The sequence below is a fragment of the Semicossyphus pulcher genome, unplaced genomic scaffold, assembly GCF_022749685.1.
Source record: "Semicossyphus pulcher isolate SPU_LCO1_2020_fin unplaced genomic scaffold, fSemPul1.0.p SCAF_8, whole genome shotgun sequence".
Taxonomy (NCBI): domain Eukaryota; kingdom Metazoa; phylum Chordata; class Actinopteri; order Labriformes; family Labridae; genus Semicossyphus; species Semicossyphus pulcher.
Window position 1 is genome coordinate 1,941,409 of NW_027211759.1, and position 17,633 is coordinate 1,959,041.

At 41.8% G+C, this 17,633-nt stretch overlaps 1 protein-coding gene across 1 annotated transcript; it reads right to left on the reverse strand.

Annotated features, from left to right (window-relative positions):
* Positions 1 to 5,980: 5,980 nt before the first annotated feature.
* Positions 5,981 to 17,122, reverse strand: amfra (autocrine motility factor receptor a). The gene is made up of 13 exons (XM_069686172.1): positions 16,451 to 17,122; positions 15,317 to 15,409; positions 14,856 to 15,020; positions 14,477 to 14,629; positions 14,267 to 14,307; positions 14,056 to 14,188; positions 13,755 to 13,888; positions 13,299 to 13,409; positions 12,262 to 12,455; positions 11,063 to 11,166; positions 10,845 to 10,979; positions 10,453 to 10,712; positions 5,981 to 8,621 (listed from the first exon to the last, which is right to left on the reverse strand). Exons 1-13 carry the CDS (start codon positions 16,718 to 16,720, stop codon positions 8,468 to 8,470), a joined length of 1,947 nt encoding a protein of 648 aa, XP_069542273.1. The 5' UTR covers positions 16,721 to 17,122; the 3' UTR covers positions 5,981 to 8,467.
* Positions 17,123 to 17,633: the final 511 nt, after the last annotated feature.

The window sequence follows — 17,633 nt, forward strand, 5'->3', positions numbered from 1 at the left end:
TTACAGGACTCGATGTATTTTACTGTTCTTACTACAGATGCATCTTGGTGTGCTTCCTTCTGCTCTCTGGATTCATTAGTTTTAATCTATTTTATGAGTTTGCTGTTGGTGTTTATCGGCTGTTCAGGAGTTAGAAACAGGATTAGCTCTGATATACTCAATGATGAAAAAACAAAGAGGCAATACCACAAATACCTGATAAAGTTCTACATTAAAGGTTTCACTGAAGTAAAAGTACTACTGCCAGAGCCATGATGGATTTTAGAGACAACACCAATATTGATTTTATAGGGGGAAGAAATCCGCTGATTACTTGGTATCAGCACAAGATACACCTAATGTACTTTACATAAAATACACATCATGTAAATCACATGAAGAATTTTAATTTTTAGTTTTTCCTGAGAATAATTATTATCTTTAATTAATCTCACAACTCTGATTTTTACAGAAGCCCTGAGCGGACATCCGTACATCGAGATAACGAGATAACGAGATAGATAAGCTGAGTTCTGGAGAAAACCACCGGAAATGACTCGTTATCACAGGAAAAATGAGTAAAGAAAATGTATGGATGCATGTCCGCTTAGGGCTTCCGTAGATTTTCCTCCCAGAACTCTGACTTTTATATTGGTGGTACACAGACAAAATGTATGGTCGTGTTTTTGGTGTGCAGAGATTCGTATTTATTCTGTCTGGATTTAAAGAGCCTTGAAATCACAGGTGAAAAATCCACACTTGCCCCAACCTGCATCTTTCTCTCCATAACAGTGAAAGAAATATTATAGACGAAGTATTAATCTTAATCCCCAGTTAATAATAAATTCCTTCCCGCCTGTAGCTGCATGACTTCTTTATGAGTCTGCCCCCCAAACCAAGCCTGTGGCAGCTAAAAGCACCCAGCTATCGAACCTCTCCGCTGGGTGTCACAGTGTCAGCCCGCCGAGCCCCCCGACAGGCTGCTTCTCTAAATGAAGCCGACATGACTCTCCTGCAGAGCCTCCTGTACGCTGCACAACCAATTAAAAAACTCAATTCAGCCGCTCAAAGTCCTGCTGAGAGAGCGATGGCATGGCAGAGCTGATAAGCTGTTAAACGTTCAGATGCTCTGTATTACAACAACTCCCCCTCTAACAGACGCCCCCTCCCCCTGCTGAGGGACCACCGCTCCGACCTGGGCTATCTGCAGCACCAGAAGCAACAACAGGCAATTTGTGGAAGGTTATATAGGGTAATTAAGAAATGTGGCGTGTGCTGCTGGCTGACACGTCTCATATCATGTTTGTGTTTCCCTCAGGGCGTCTGCTCGCACGCAGAGACGAGCTGCAGGTGGAAACAAAGACAGCTTCAGAGTGCAATCACTCAAACATTCACTTTGCATCTGCTGTTTTCATCTCTTCTCTTGCTCTGGCTGGATTCACATTCACTGTTTGTATTCAAAAACCAGTGGCTGTCATTTGTTTTTAACTCCTGTGATTGTGAGCTGATTTAGAGGTTTAACAGAAAGCTGAGGGACGTGTACGGTGGCCAACAAGGCCAAACGCAGCTCAAACGATGTCAGTTAGAAGAAACGAGCTGCAAAGTCAGAAACGATGTGCGTTTTTGACTTTGCATCGTTCCTGTATTTGCAACGCGTTTGATGTTGAAGTATTTGTTTAGGCAGGAAAGGTTTAGGCACAAAAACTAGTCAGAAAGCTTTCGGTTTTAGGTTTGGGTCAAAACAAGTACTGTTGGTATCTACCTGACAATAATGAACTTAAGTTTGGAAGGAAGGAGCACAGTTAGGATTAAAATACGTCTTACATCAGGAAAGGGAAATACGTATATTACATTCAGAGCTTCTAAAAAACGACTTGGTTAGTAAGAAAAACAATATCATGGTTTGGGTCAAAACAAGTCAGTAAAGTTTTATGTGCAAGTGATGTTACCGACCTGACTAAAAGTAAAATTGGTGAAGTTTTGAAAAACGTGAATCACAACAAACTCTTTTGAAAGGTTCAAGATAAAATCTCCAAGTTCTCAGTTTCATTCTATCTGGCGATAAAAAGGTATCGTGGGCGCGTACGTCCCAGTTTAACCAGACGTCCACGGTCGGCTCCGGCTGTAACTCTTGATTTTCCTGGCTGACGGTCGCTTTCCTTTTCAGACTGTTTGCTTCATCTGAGCGTCGAGTTTGTTTCTTCTTCTTTGGATTTTCACTTCTTGTTGAAGTTGTATCTGTAGTCATCCATCTTTTCTTTGTTTGTTCAGCCATAGTAGATTACTGTTTACTCGCAACACTTGCAGAGAGCGGAGAAGCAGCCGCTTAGCTCCGCCTACCCTCTCTGGCAGACCAACCACTGCTGGCTGATGGAAAACACTAACTGGGCGCCGCCACAGACGCCCAGCCCATAATAATACTATATACTGCAGATGCAAAGGCTTTCATCAGCGGTTCCATCGGCTCAGTGAGTTTGAGTTTGGATGAAAAGATGGTGGTTAGGGTTAAAATAACTGAAATACGAACATTACGTTGCGTGCATCACAAACTGTTTGGTCAGGTTTAGATAAAAAACAAATTCTTCTGTTAGTTACAGACTGAAGTTATCTTTCCAACCAGACAGAAATTAAACTTGGTTAAGTTTGGAAAAACGGTGGTGGTTAGGGTTAAATACACAACGTTTCTCTGTACATTCTCATGTATGTGCAGCCTTTGGGGGCCTTTACTCTGAGGTGACAGTAAAGGTTTACTTTGTGAAACTGAACCTCTCTCAGACACACAATGAGCCCAGAGCTGTAAGAAAACATTAATTCAGTCCAAATGAATCCTTCCATGAATGTATGTTCAGCTTCAGAGAATGCTTTATTCAATTCAGCTCAAACACCCACAGCTCTTTACTTTGAACCTCGCTGCCCACCATCAGGCCGAATCCTAAAACACCGCTGCATGACTCATGAATCTCAGAGTCAGAAGAGGCAGAACAAAGTGCGTTTTATGGAGCGCTGAAACCAACGAGTCGAGGGCAAAGACAACACACGAACCCTCCGGCTCGCCTCTAATCTCCCTGAGTCGCTCAGATCAGCGAGTCCATGATTCTCCACCTTCAGCTGGTCTTTTTACCTCTGAAGTCTGCTACCTGTAGTCTGATAAACCCTGCACAGATCTGGACTCGCTGGTCAGTGATGTTCCCGCAAACATAATAAGCAGACGGGCATGGGAAAGTTCACACCTGTCGTGTCCCACCACCTGAAACATTAGCATCCTTGTATGATGGCAGGAAACAGGCTGAGTTGAGGTGTTTAACACGCCATTATTTTGGGTAATATTGCAAATATAAAACTAATATATAAGAAAATATGACCAGAAATGTCACTATAAAGGAAGGTCAACATGTTCTTCTTACAGTTTGGTATCAAAGTATCTGTTTCACACAGAAAAAGAGACTAAACTTCTAAGAGAGGTCAGAGTTGGAGAGTAGCTGGATAACTTTATTCGGTTTGATGCCAAATGCTAACTCATTAGCTGGCTACTTAGCTAATTAACAACAAGTCTACTTGTCATTCTACTTGTGGTGCTAGCTGCCGCCACATTAAATCATTGGATGACAAACAGTGAACGAGCTAACAAGCAGGTATGGTGAGTACAGACACAGATAGCTGCTAATCAGTGCTAAAATATAAATAAAATACTGAGTGTAGAAACAGTGTGTGAGACGTGTTGGACGGTCTGTTCGTCCAACAAAGCGCACACACAGATTATCTGTCTGATATTTACATGAACAAATCTCCAAAAGGCTCCAACAGCACAAACACGGCCCAGAGGTTACGTTCAGTGACTGAGTTAGCTGAGGGGACACCTAGCAGACAGCTAGCAGCTCCCAGCTGTCACTCAAAGAGGCCACGCCCCTAATGCTGCATCACTGTAAGCCTTAATATAATGTAAACAGGTGAGCTGTATAAAGATTCTCCCCGTACAGTTGTCATGGAGAGAAATGAGCTATAGAGACCCAAACTGTTTTTTGTACCAGGCTGTAAACATGTTTATTTCTGCTGTAAAGTTTAACATGGGGCTCTATGAGGACTGACTCACTGCTGGAGACAGCCTCAAGTGGACACCAGAGGAACTGCAGCTTTTGTCACTTCAGTGTGGGTGTTGGTTTCTTCCTCAGAGGTTGCTGCTTGTTTTTAGGCTGGACGAACCTTATTGTAATGTTAAACTAAACCTTAAATAAACATCGCATTTAATTTCTTCTGGTCACTTTTCACTCCTTAAATATTCTTATACAGTGCATCATTTACATTTGTTCCCAGACAACCTTTAATTACAATTTTTAAACCCATAAAAAACAGCCACTTTACATTGAAACAATACATAACACAGGAATAAACTTGCTGTATTGGCCCAAAACAAAGAAAAAAAATGCTCCTCCTGTTCCAACAGAAAATAATCCATACAAAATGGAACATATTAAAATTGCATTGCTACAAAATCAAAGTATTTAGAGGAGAAATCTACCAGCTTTAAACACAATTTTCTTTTAATTAGTTGCTTTTCTTGATCATCTGTTTAATCTAAATCCTAATGCAGGGCCTCCATACATTCTGTAGCTGTTTAACCTGTAACATGTAAGTTATCTCTTCCAATCAGACATTGCTCATGTCTGTCTGATGCCTGCGTGCGTTGAGTAGTTTTGTTGTAATGTCGCACAGCCTGTAAAATGTGCTAAATCAGATACAAGTGACATATTGTACCAGAGTTTCCCCCTGAAGGCTTCATTCCCCGTTTCTTTAATTGTGCTGTTAGTCTGATTGTCTCTGTGCAGAATGTGACAGCCACACATGAACAAGATAAAGATTTCTCCCCCTGAAGCGTCTGTAATAATAATTATAGTAATTAGAAGTTTGAATGTGGAGTCCCTGCAGCGACTTTAATCTGAGAGATTCTTCTGGGAGCCGAGACGACTGACAGACGCTGAACAAAAACATCACTCGTCTCTGCCATCACACAAATATTAACATTTCAGCAGCTTGTTTTAACAGGGAACACGAGGAGCTGCAGTGAAACAGTGAGGTGTGACTGCCCCCTGCTGGCTGGAGGACAAACTGTATGTTCAACTTCAGAACAACTTCAACTTGAGAGAAGACAGAAGGAGAAAATAAATCACAAACAGCAAAAAAAAATCAAGATTAACATAATAGATGTGTTTATAATTTATTAGCAGCGATGGATTTAACTTCCCTCTGCAGTGCTGACGACGTCCTCGAGGAAGGCGTTAAGCTTCCACCAACTCCGTAAGTAAACACTTTGATTCAGTGATTATTATTATTATTATTAATTTAGATCCAACACAAAATGTAACACACAATAACACAAACTATCTGAGACGGCAGAAGACCAGCAACTTTTGTTATTTCAATGGAGTCTGGTGTGTTTGCAGAGAGCGATGTAACGTCTAACATCTTCCTCTTTAACTAAAAGGTCTATCTCTGTAGGGATCCTTTTTGTGACGTTGTCACACGCTCACTTCAGAGACACCAGACTCCATTGACAAAAACAGAAATTTGACCTCATAGAACATAATAGTTGCTGGTCTACTGCTGCTTCAATCGGTTGGTTTGTTTGTGTTATTATGTTGATTTAAACAGTTAGCTTGGATCCAACACAATAATTGTGTAGCACAAAATATCACAGATAACTGGTGTAGGCAGCAGTAGACCAGCAACTCTCGTGTTCTGCAAGGTTAAATTGCTGTATTTTTCAATGGAGTCTGGTGTCTTTGAAGAGTCTGATGTCTTTCTCTGCTGTTTAGGTTCTGTATCTCTCACCAGCGAGTTTAAACAAGAGGTACAACAACAGCCACTCTCTTACGTACATCTCTGTGTGTGTTTTATTAATTAATGAATCTTTGATCAACATGTATTTGTCACATTAGCATCACAAAATTCACCAGGAAGAAGAAACACACGGATAAAAATAAAACGTCATGGTAATCATTTTATTGTTTCAGACTGTATGACAGCATCATCTTTTATTTACAAAAACGTTTCTTTTTTTAAATCTCTTTACAAAATTTGAGACTGTAATATTTTTTCTAAAATGTAAAAGTATTTATACAATCTGTAAACCGGAGCAGAGTTCAGATGAGGAAGAACGAACACACGGAAAGAGCTGAACGTCCGTCTGAAGGTGCCGACGTGCAAAACCAGAAACAGTAAACCGAGGACGGACGGAGGACGGACGGAGGTCTGAAGAGAGGCCGACTCTTCATGCAGACATATTCCAACAACACATCAGGAAACAGTTTAATCTACACTTTATGGATCATTCTGAATAATAAGAAGCGTCTATAAAACCAGACATAACAAAATGTTTAATCTGATTCCCATGACTGCTACTGATCTGTTACTGATCAACCTGCTAGAATGAACTCCACAGGACACAAAGAATGAGGGCAGATTTTAGGAAAACAAAGCATCAAGGATCAAAGGGGAAGAAGATTTAAGCTGCATGTGAAAAATGTGTTTGAGTTCTGACTACGAAAAAGTACGACGGCTTCTTAGGGCCATAGTGAAAAACCTAAACGAGGCCGGAGGTGACGAGAAATATTCTGACAAAGTTCTGAGATTAAATTTGACACGAAAAAAACCCCCGGAAATGTTTGAGATTTTAAAGTCGAACATTTTTGAGAAAAAAATCTGGAAGTTTTGTCAGGGAACCACATTTATTCTCACGATCGCACATCAGACGCCGCTGCTCGCCGTGCATGATGCCAACTGTGCACAACCTCATCAAATTATACTTTACTAATTATTCAGTTGGATTTAACAATAAGGAAATACTTGTGATATAAATCAAAGTATTTCCTCTCAAAAAATTTTGCTAGTTTATTCTCTAAATTTGCATTTCTTTCTGGTAGAAAAAGCGAGAAAAAGACTTTAATGTTGGAATTTTGTAGTTGTTTCTTGAGATATCACTCTTCTCCTCCGGCTCCGGATGGCCCGAATATGCCGTCGTACAACAGTCTGCACTGTGTGCTTAAAATGTGATTCGCCGGGGTCAGCCCAACACACGGGGCTGTATGTGACTGACTGACTGAGTGACGGTACTTTCACAGCCGTAGAGAGACAGAGTGGCAACATCGCAATGGTGGATCATGGAGCATATTGGACCTCCACTGACGTGACAGTCCTCGCGCCCACAATAGCGCACATTGACCTGATGCGGTCAGACACAAGAGTCGAGAATAAAGTCAGAATTCAGATTTTAAACTCAATTAAAAATCTAAGTAAAAAATAGTTTTAAAGTCAGATCTCTGCCGTTTGGCAAATATAGTCAGAATTCTGGGTTAAAGTGAGAATCAGGACATTATTCCCAAATTAAAGAAAGAAAAAACAGAAGGTAAAAAAAGTTTAAAAAGTCAGAAGTCCGAGAATAAAGTCCTGGGACTAAAGTCAGGACTTGTAGTTTAATGAAAAACAAACTTTTGAGAATAAAATCAAAGTTCTGAGAAAAAATAAATTTCAGAAAAACTGAAAAGTTAAAAGTTCTCACGTCTTCTCTTCTTCTAAACCAATACTGCTCGAAATCAGAAACATCTCCAATAACTGACGTGTCTCTTAAATACTGTTTCTCTGAGTTTAAAAAATGACTCTTCTGGGAACCTGAATAATAGAATATTAAGTTTTAAACAGATCAGAAGCTTTAACACACAAACAACAGACTCTCTTTTAAATACTGTCACCTTTCAGAACACAAAATAAATAACATCAACATCCACATGAACAAAAGCACCTGCAGGGAAGCTTTGAATACAGGTGAACATTAAACATCAGCTGATCAATAACACACTGATCATCTGTCCTGATGTGTAACACTTGGACGGATGAGAGAGACCAGACCAGAACCTGGTGCAGCTGCAGAGCAGGAGGGCGGGTGACACCTAACAGGGTCTCTGTACCAACACTAAAAACATACTGCAGTCAGGACAAGACAGAAATCTGCTGGAAGCAAACGTTTCATGACTCGGTGTTCATTTAGCAACACACGCCAAAGTTTCTAAATATACACGGCTGAACTAGAAGTAAATAAAGCTGAATATTATGTTGAGGAAGCGATGCTACATGAAGCTACCGTATGAGAATAAAATAGGTTAATTCCTCCCACATACCAGCTGAAATCTCCATCAATGCCCCAATAGAATACTTTTTCTTCTGTTTCTACCGACATACGGGCGAGCTGCTTTTAGCTGATCGACAGCGTTTCGTCTTCAGTGATCAATTTAGTATCTGGATGATGGTCTGAAGCTTTTTAAATATGCAGTTTGGCTCTTCTTCGTGGCGGTTTTAAAGCTGTCATTTAACAAAAGTGTTTTCATTTCTCAGCCAGGGGACCAAACGGAGACGGAAGGGACCAGTACTCTTTATGAGGCAGCCACAGACAGTGAAAAAACTCCTCACCAGTAAAACTACACCAGCTTCCTGTCTCTGCTCAGAGGGCGGAGTCAGGCTGTCTATGTAGACGCCGTTCGGCTGCTGCCGCTAATGTCTCTCGTCGCAGGGTCACAGTGTCAAAGGTCAAAGCGTCGCTGTCCAAGGAGTCCACGTTTCCTGTGTTGGACCTGGTGCTCCTGGTTAGATAGTCCCTGCAGAGGAGAGAACATCTTTGAATTTCCCGTGTTTCAATTGAAAACCAAATCATCGTTATGCCACTGTCAAGAAAGCTCAGATCTTCCTGCAGACATTTCAAAATAAAAGCCTACAAACATTAGCGGTTATTCCATTTGGGTCCCTGACAGAGGTGGGATTCCTGTCATTTTAAATTAAATATTTTCAGGATCTAAATGATGAATATAAAAGGTACAAAGGTTTTGGAATTGCTCAAGGAGATTGGTGCAGCCGGAAAATAGGTTCTAAAAGTTCTTGTTGTTTCCACTGACAGGCTCAGATTGTTCTTCTAAGTGTGTGACAACATGACAGAAAGGATCCCTACAGAGATAGACCTTTTTGTTACAGAGGAAGATGATTGTTTTAACCACACACAGACGTTACATCGCTCTCTGCAGACACACCAGACTCCATTCATAAAAACACTGATTTTAAGTTGCAGAACACAGAGGTTGTATTCATTAATCTGTTAGCTGAGTTGTGTTACTGTGTTGGACAAATAATGTGTTGGATGCAAACTAACCGTTTAAAACACTAAAGTCCCACAATAACACAAACAAACTAACTGAACGATGCAGCGATAGACCAGCAACTCCTGTTTTCTGCAAAGTAAAATTACAGTTTTTGTCAATGGAGTTTGGTGGCTTTGAAGAGAGCGATGTAACAGCTGTTTCTCATTAAAAAAAAAAAACCCTGCCTGAGGGAAAAAAGTGATATTTCTGTCAGAGATTTGTTTCCATCATTCTTTGAAAATATTTCACAATGAAACAATGTTTTAGTGGCAAACTTTGACATCCATGTCTTCAGAGTTTGACTCCAGACAGAGCGCTAACATCCCTGTTCGTCCTCTGACAGCATGAGGCCTGTAAGTAGGGATGTTCGGCAGCTGAAACAAAGTCTTGATTGTTGAAGCTGTAAACCTTTAAATGCTCTGTTTTACTATTACAGTGTAACAGTGATGATAAAAATAGATCAAGTTAATTTCTAGACTACTTTATAAACAACGAGTGAGGGATGCTCTTTACAGGAACCCATAAAAACAACAATATAAAACAATAAAACTGCAATATTGTGACAAATATGAAGACATAAAGCAGTGAGAGGACATTAAGGTGTGAATACAATAAAAGAAATAAAAAGTGAATGTATGTTTGGGAAAGATGGTCTATAAAAATGGATTCTGAGGAGAGGTCTGAAACTGCTGGCAGACATAAAAGAAGCATTAAAGTGAGGTAACTGTGACAGAGCAGCATGTTCACGGTGATGTATCATCTATCTGCAGACTCTCGTGTCTCTGTGAGAGGATCTGATGTGAACTGAACCCACCAGCTGCCTGAGAAACACGAGCTGAATCTACAAACTGCTGCCATGATTGAAAGACACTCAGCGGCGATGTAAAGCGCAGGTGATGTGAAGTAAATTGGGCTTAAATGTGCAAAATCTCTGGTGTGTCACTTAAAAACGCCGCTGTGGTTTAACTAATGGAGCCGCAGCTCAGAGGCTCATCAGTGTTTGAGTTAATGAGCGGCTGCAGCTGTGAACTCGGCAGCAGAGAGGAAGTTACAAGTGAGAAACCAAAGGAAGACTTTTTAACGCAGCCCAGAGGGAAAGAGGTCGACGTAGGAGGAGACTTATTTTAACTTAACTTATGCAGAGACAGCAGACGGAGCTCTTTTACAGCTCAATCACCTTGGCGTTTAAGTCCTTGTTGTGGAATTTTGTTTAATAAATAAAATATAATTATAATAAAAGAATAAAAGCTGCAGTTTGTTGAAATATCTGAGGTTAAGCAGTGATATTTTATAGTACCTGCGCGCTCGCTGCAGCAGCTCCTCCTTCCTCTGCAGCAGCAGCTTCTGGCGCCGCTCTGCTGACGTACAAAACTGAACGTCCACCTTCTCCTCCTCCTCCTCCTCCTCCTCCACTTTATCCTCTTCCTCTGCCTCTTCTTCCTCCTCGTCTTCCTCCTCGTCCTCCGTTTCCTCATCCTCTTCCTGTTCTGACCCACTGCTGGCTCCGCCCTCGTCCTCGGGTGGAGGAGTCACCTGTATGAGGGGGTGTTCGAACACCTGACGAGAGGGAATGTCACATGAATAAAGCTACATTTTAATGAATAAATAAATGAACAAATTCTAACTGCATCCGTGATGTACAGGATGATGATGATAAAAGAATTCGGTGATCCATTCTGTGAGACTGACCAGTGTCGGGGCGGCGGTCTGGATCCGTCCCTCCAGGATGTTGTCTGTGGTGACCTCGAGGGACCGAGTGATCTCCAGGTCCTGCTGGATCAGCTGGAGGGGAACCTGAGGGAACATCTCGTGGACCTGCTGAGCCTGTGACAGAAACAGAAGCTTCTCTGTAACAACATGTCGGCTGCTGTCGCTTCAGGACGCCACGCTGCGCTCTGGTCACTCACCATGGGGTTGATCTGAGACGGGTTGGGTGGTGTGACGCCCAAAAAGTTGGTGGTGGCCATAACTTCCACTGAGAAACTGGGCAACCAGCTGGCAATACGAGAACCTGGGAACACAATGAGGTCAAAGGTCAGAGCCTCAGAGCACAGGTGAATAAAGAGGATGTAAGGAGTATTAAACATGATTAAGAGGGGCCGGTTTAGCTCAGTGGTTAAAGCCTGTGTCCCATTTCCTCCCAACCTCGGCCCTCTGCTGCGTGTCATCCCAACACTCTGTTGCCCTGTTTCCAACACTATCCACTGTCATTAAAGGCATGAAAGGTCAAGAGGTCAAAAAAAATATTCCTGGGAAGAAAGTAACGGAAGACAGGACACTGAGACTCTTATCAAACACGCGAACAGAAACAAGAGACTTATTTTTAGAGTTAAACTCTGGACACCTCAAACAGGCAGCACGTTTACCTGTTTAACTGTAAAAACAGAAGCTAGGGAGGACAACCAAGTTCACTTCTCAGAAATCAACATTGGGCTTGTTTCTCTGTAAAGCTGCTTCAAAATAATTGAAGTATCGGTTAAATGTCTTCCTTCCGTCAAAACTCCACCTGTTTAAACAGGCAAAATATATATATATATATATATATAACATATATTTATGTGTCCTAAGATATTCTGATATATTTTAAACACTCATGTGGTTACGTCTGTACACAGCCTGTTCCCTGATCCCTGCACCACTGCTCCTCCACACTAACACAGGTGACGGCAGTGTCGTCAAACTTTTCACTTGATTGAGCAACAACAAAGTTCAGTGACTTTTCTAGATGATCAAGTCGCTTGTTTTCTCCGACCATCAGTCCAAACTTCTAAACTGTTACTCACACATTCAGATTATTCAGAGGGGAAGCAGAACATCTTCACATTTGAGAGGCTGGAACATCAAAAGTCACCAATTAATTCATAAATCGACTTGTTGTTTCTCGTATGAACTGTTGAGTATTTTAACTTGTCACAAAACATCATATTTTATAAAATATTTGTATGTTTTTGGCACAAAAATCTAAAACTGTAAAGTACCTGAAGCAGTCAGATGAATGCAGTGGAGTACAAGTTCAAGAGCATAGAAAGCAAAGACTAAAGTTCCCTTAAATTTAAAATGTTAAATGTTTAAATGTACTGAGTGACCCACTGACTCCCTCTCTCACCATCAAAGTGGAAGAAGTGGTTGAGCTGGCTGAGATGCGGCCGAGCGTCGGCTCCGGGGCCGGCGGCCATGTTTTCAGCAGCAGCGTCCCTGTTCTCCCTCTCCGTGTGTCCTTCTCCTCCTTCACCGATGTTCAGGGACATGCGGCATGTTGGACATGACGTGTCCTGTTCCAGCCAGGAGCGCAGACACGAGCTGAGGACACACAAACACTCAGTGACTCATGCATGGACCACAAAGCTCATTTCCCTTCGTTATATCTCGTTATTGTGTTTCCAATCAGTCACTGCAGTCGTCCCCTGTTTTATTTACTCATTAGCCAGTCCCATAAAACTAATGGTTCCAAAAAGCATTTAGCTCTTTGTTAAAGGGTCAACTTGGTATTTTTAAACCTGGGCCCTATTTATAATTATTTTGGTGGATAAATTAAGAGTTGCTCCAAAAGATTGCTTCAGCCTGCAGCCGGGAAACAGGCTGTACTGACAACAATGTAAACAAATGACCTCCATTAAAGGTCGTCCACTAAAAGTTCTTGTTGTTTCCACTGACAGGCTCAGATTGTTATTCTAAGTGTGTGACAACGTTACAGAAAGGATCCCTACAGAGATAGACCAGAAATAGCTGTGAAGTCGCTCTCTGCAAACACACCAGACTCCATTGACAAAAACGTCATTTTACTTCAGGAGTTTTTGTTTCACTGCTGCCTTGATGGTGAGTTTCTTTGTGTTATTGTGTGACTTTGGTGTTTCATATGCTAAGTTTGCATCCAAAGCAATAAAAAACAGTCACACAACTAACACAAATAAAGGCAGCATTAGACCAACAGCTCCTGTGTTCTGCAAGGTTAAATCAGTGTTTTTCTGAATGGAGTCTGGTGTGTGTGCAGAGAGCGATGTAACGTCTGTGTGTGGTTAAAACAATCATCTTCCTCTGTAACAAAAAGGTCTATCTCTGTAGGGATCCTTTCTGTCATGTTGTCACACACTTAGTAGAACAATCTGAGCCCGCAGTTGTTTAAACCCAATCTCTTACACCGACCTGTGGAAGAGGTGACCGCAGGGCAGCTTCCGAGCTGAACTCATCACATCCCAGCAGATCGCACAGTCGTCGTTATTGGCCGCCAGTTCATCTGCAGTCGCCACAGAAAACCTGGAAAGACAACGGGTGTCGATGAAAAAGTGCCTTAAACCTGCATTCTGTCTGATGGCCAGCAGGGGGCGACTCCACTGGTTGCAAAGTCAGTTTGTATAGAAGTTTTTGATTTATTCCCTTAGTAAACATGTTCCTAATGAGTTTATGGTCTCAGTCTCTAGTTTCAAGTCTTCTTCAACACAGCATGATGTTCATTTAGTCACTGATGCTCCCATTGAGAGTCACACAGACCATAAAGCAGGGGAGGGTTTAAGGCAGGCTTCTTTCTAATGACACAACATGACAAAAATATGTCTAAATTAGGGGAAAAGAAAGTTACTGAGACTCTGCTCAGACGCTGACCTGGTCTCCATGTTGCGGAGGACTCGCAGGTAGTTGTGGTGTCGGCAGATTCTCTTCTGAACCTCCTGAACAAGGAAACGAAGCTGCATGATGATCACCAGACTCGCCATGGACAGCCAGATGTTACTGAAGAGCTGAGAGAGACGAGAAGAGGAGAATTACACATCACAACTTCAAAACGACTGACATTTAAAAATCATCCTCTGGGAGAACCGGCGCCCGGATGTCTTGGACAAATCTCATTCTGTGGAATAAAACTCATGAGAGAAGCAGAATTAAAATAGATTCACATTGAACTGACCAGCATGTGGAAGTGATGCAGCAGGTCGAGGCCCAGTAACAGCAGCTCCATCAGCAGGTCGGTGTAGTAAACGTAGGAGGATTTATTGTCCCAGCTGCCCTCCTGGTTCACGTCCCACAGGTGGATGGAGTACCTGCAGGAAACAGGAAACAACATCAAGGCTTCTGTCTGATCTACAAACAGGAAGTGAGGAAATCTTTATGCCACGTACCGAAACATGACGTGTGTGGTCCTGATAGTCACCAACATACACTGAAACAAAGACCAGGCAGATCAGGTCAGAACGGGGAGACGTTCACATGTCTGTGGGGGTTAGACAGCCGAGTCTTCATACGCAAAGATTTTTTTATACAGGTGATGAGAACAACAATCGCCCTTCCACATACATTGAAACACTGAACTTAGTTGTTTAGTTTCTCACCTCTGTTGCCATGAAAGCGGCGGTGTGACGGCCTTGACTGCGAGCCAGCCGGCTGCAGAGAGTCGCCAGACCACCGCAGCACAACAGAAGCACCACCAGCAGCAGCAGCACCCGCGCATGGCTGGACAGAGGAGTGGTCGGAGAGAAGGACAGCTGCAGGAACACACACACAAGGTTCTCTGAGGGATCCTTCCTGTCAGGCTGTCAAACACTTGAACGATTCAACATTGCAATTAACTTTTCAGACTCTTACTCTCCAATAAATACTCAGAGCATGTTTTAAGAACATTGTGTTTTTTTGGACTTAGCTCTACATGAACATCCATAATTATAAACACAATCATGTTGAGCTACTTGTGTATGATTTAGCAAACGTTACATATTCAAAGCGGTCCTTGCAGAGCTGAACCAGGAGATGGAGGAAGACCAGGACAGAGAACCAGAGCCACCACATCACCACCTCGTCCACCGTCTGAACATTCAGGACGCCAAACACAAAGATGAACTTGTAGAAGATGAAGTTCCAGAACTTGTCCTTTAAGTGCTGCAGAGGAAAACAAAGAGCCGGTTTGTGACAAAGGAAAAGTTTCTCTTTTGTACAGAGCCCTTTGTTTGGTTTATGGTATGTGGATACTTGGTTTTATATTACACAGATTTAATTACCGCTGTGTTTGAGTTTGTATTTGTTTCTGTTTTAGTAATTCTACTTATTGACAAGTGTTTCTATCTGGGTGGACATAAAAGTATTTCCCTCTTAAAAGGCCAATAGAATAGATGAATCTGGATCTGAATGTGACGTCATATGAAAGTGACGGGAGCAGCAGTAACAGAAACACTGACCTGTTTCTCGCTGACACGGAGCGGCCCGAACACGACACACTGGATGAGTTTGGCGATCAGCAGCAAGACACAGCAGGCTGTGTTCACCATCACCTGCACTCAGAGAGAGACATTAATATACCAGCTTTCCAAAACAAGTTTAATGTGCCATGATCATTAAAATTAGAATAAGCAAGAAGGATGGACAGGATAAAAATATATAATGTAATGGAATATCTAAACGGATTGCTGGATTATTCTTGAAGCCGAAAGATGATTTCAACGATGGTTGTGTTTCTATTTTTCCCTCAGGTTTAAAAATCAGGTCCTTTTCATAATCAATAAAGTTGTGTCAGCACCAATCAAATAAATCAGAGGACCAGATAACCCAACAGTCTCTGGTTTAGAGCCTCATGTATGGGAAGAGCTGCTGCTTTGTCAGCTATCGCTCAGAGTGAGAGATCGAGTTACTTGGGCCTCATGAAGGGACATTTTGGTATTTTAAAAAGTGGGTCCAACTTAACCAAACGTTTTGAAATTTCCCCAGGAGACTGCTTCATCCACCAGCCACAAAATGGGACATTAAGGAAGCAGCGTAATCAAAAGTGTATTTCAATGGAAACAGCTGTTACATCAGTCTCTTCAAAGGCACCAGGCACCAGGCGTTGACAAAAACAATAATTTAGACCTTTTAGAACACAGGAGTTGCTTATCGACAGCTGCCTCCATCGGTTAGTGTGTTTGTGTTGGATCAGAGATGCCCTTTAAAACGCCCATGTGATTGAGAGGGCGGTAGACAAGCAACTCCTGTGTTCTGCAAAATAAAATTACCGTTTTGTACAAGACAACCTATGTGATGGCACCTCCATCAATCACCTATTTTCTTTCTCTGCATTATAGAAAACACTATTAATCCAGCTGTGATAGGCCCAATATTATCAGTCAAAAGATCTATCTGTCAGGCTCTAATTACAAGTTGCCACATTGCCAAAAGAGTTGCATCTTCCATTTGCTTATTTTGTCTGACCAACAGTCAAAAAGCTAAAGTAATGAAGATTAAATGACATCAAACACAGAAAAGCAGCAAATCTCAAACCACAGCCGACAGGTAACAGTCTTTGGTTTGAACACACAAATATTAGTGTCTGCACTTACCCACACAAAGACACTGTCAGTCAGCAGGTACAGCAGGACATCTGCGGCCACATCTGCATAACCAGCACTCACAAACTGATCACCATCCCTGAAGTAGCGGCTGATCCTGGAGCTGTGGACCGGGTCGCTGAGGGTCTCCTCCGGGCTGGACTGTGGGCGGGAGTCTGAGGAGCAGACGGTCAGGACGGTCCCGACCAGCAAGGCAGCGCTGAGTGCAGTGTACGCCTGTAAACTGGGCCAGGGTAATCGCTCCAGGAACACGAAAGGCATGATGGTGGTCAAGTGCAGTCCGGGTTAACACTGATCACGGAGGTTAATACTGTTACATAACATCAACAACGCTTTGTGTCCAGTAATGAACCGTCACATTCTGGTGCTGTAGAACTCCTGTGCAGCTAAAAGTGGTAGCTAGTTGAATAAATTATAACTGATAATTAGGTGTGAAAGTGTCTTCCTTTTTTCTCCTTCTCTAACATATCCGTTCAGTTAGCTGTGGACATTCAACGCTAACGTTACTGTAAGGAGTAGTAACGTTAGCTCATTTTAGTCACAGTAAAGACAAGACTTAACTATTTTTCATAAACGTATCTGTCATTCCTGTAATTATTTATAAGCACTAAGCTTATTAAGTGTCGCTTAACAGAACAGGTACTGATAGCTTGGCTCCGTTTGACACAGCCAGACATCAAGTACCGGAAGCAACCCACGTAGCACTTCCGGTTGCTTGGTTTAGAAATTTTCTTTTTCAGAATAAAACGTCCATTAACTGAGGAGATGTGTAAACAAGAACAAGGCTTTTAAAAAACATAAATGACTATCCTTTTACAAAACCGAACATCAAATTCTCAAACCATAATAAATGGGTAGAGTATCCAAATTCACACTGTACTTTTAAAGGGCAGATCCGAATGCTAGTGAAAGTTTAATTAAAAAATATATATACTATATATGTTTGTCTAAATTCATTGTAAGATGGCCGTTATTTAAACACAACATAGCATGATTATTTTTTATTTTAATCACAAAATCACATTAAAAAAATTAGATTTTTCTTCCGTTACTGTATCTAGCTTAATGTTGAGTACCGGTAGGAACTTTTCTCAATGTAGCTACACAATTAAAGTACAAGCTTTATATTATCTACCAACGTGTCATGTTTATAGTAAATTCTATTAATATATTC

Excerpts from the sequence above, each read along its gene's own strand:
- amfra (XM_069686172.1), bottom strand. The coding sequence starts at position 16,720 with ATGCCTTTCGTGTTCCTGGAGCGATTACCCTGGCCCAGTTTACAGGCG. Across the intron at positions 14,189-14,266 it reads ACCACACACGTCATGTTTCG|GTACTCCATCCACCTGTGGG; the intron begins GTACGTGGCATA and ends TGTTTCCTGCAG. Across the intron at positions 10,980-11,062 it reads CGTCTCAGATCAACCCCATG|GCTCAGCAGGTCCACGAGAT; the intron begins GTGAGTGACCAG and ends TTTCTGTCACAG.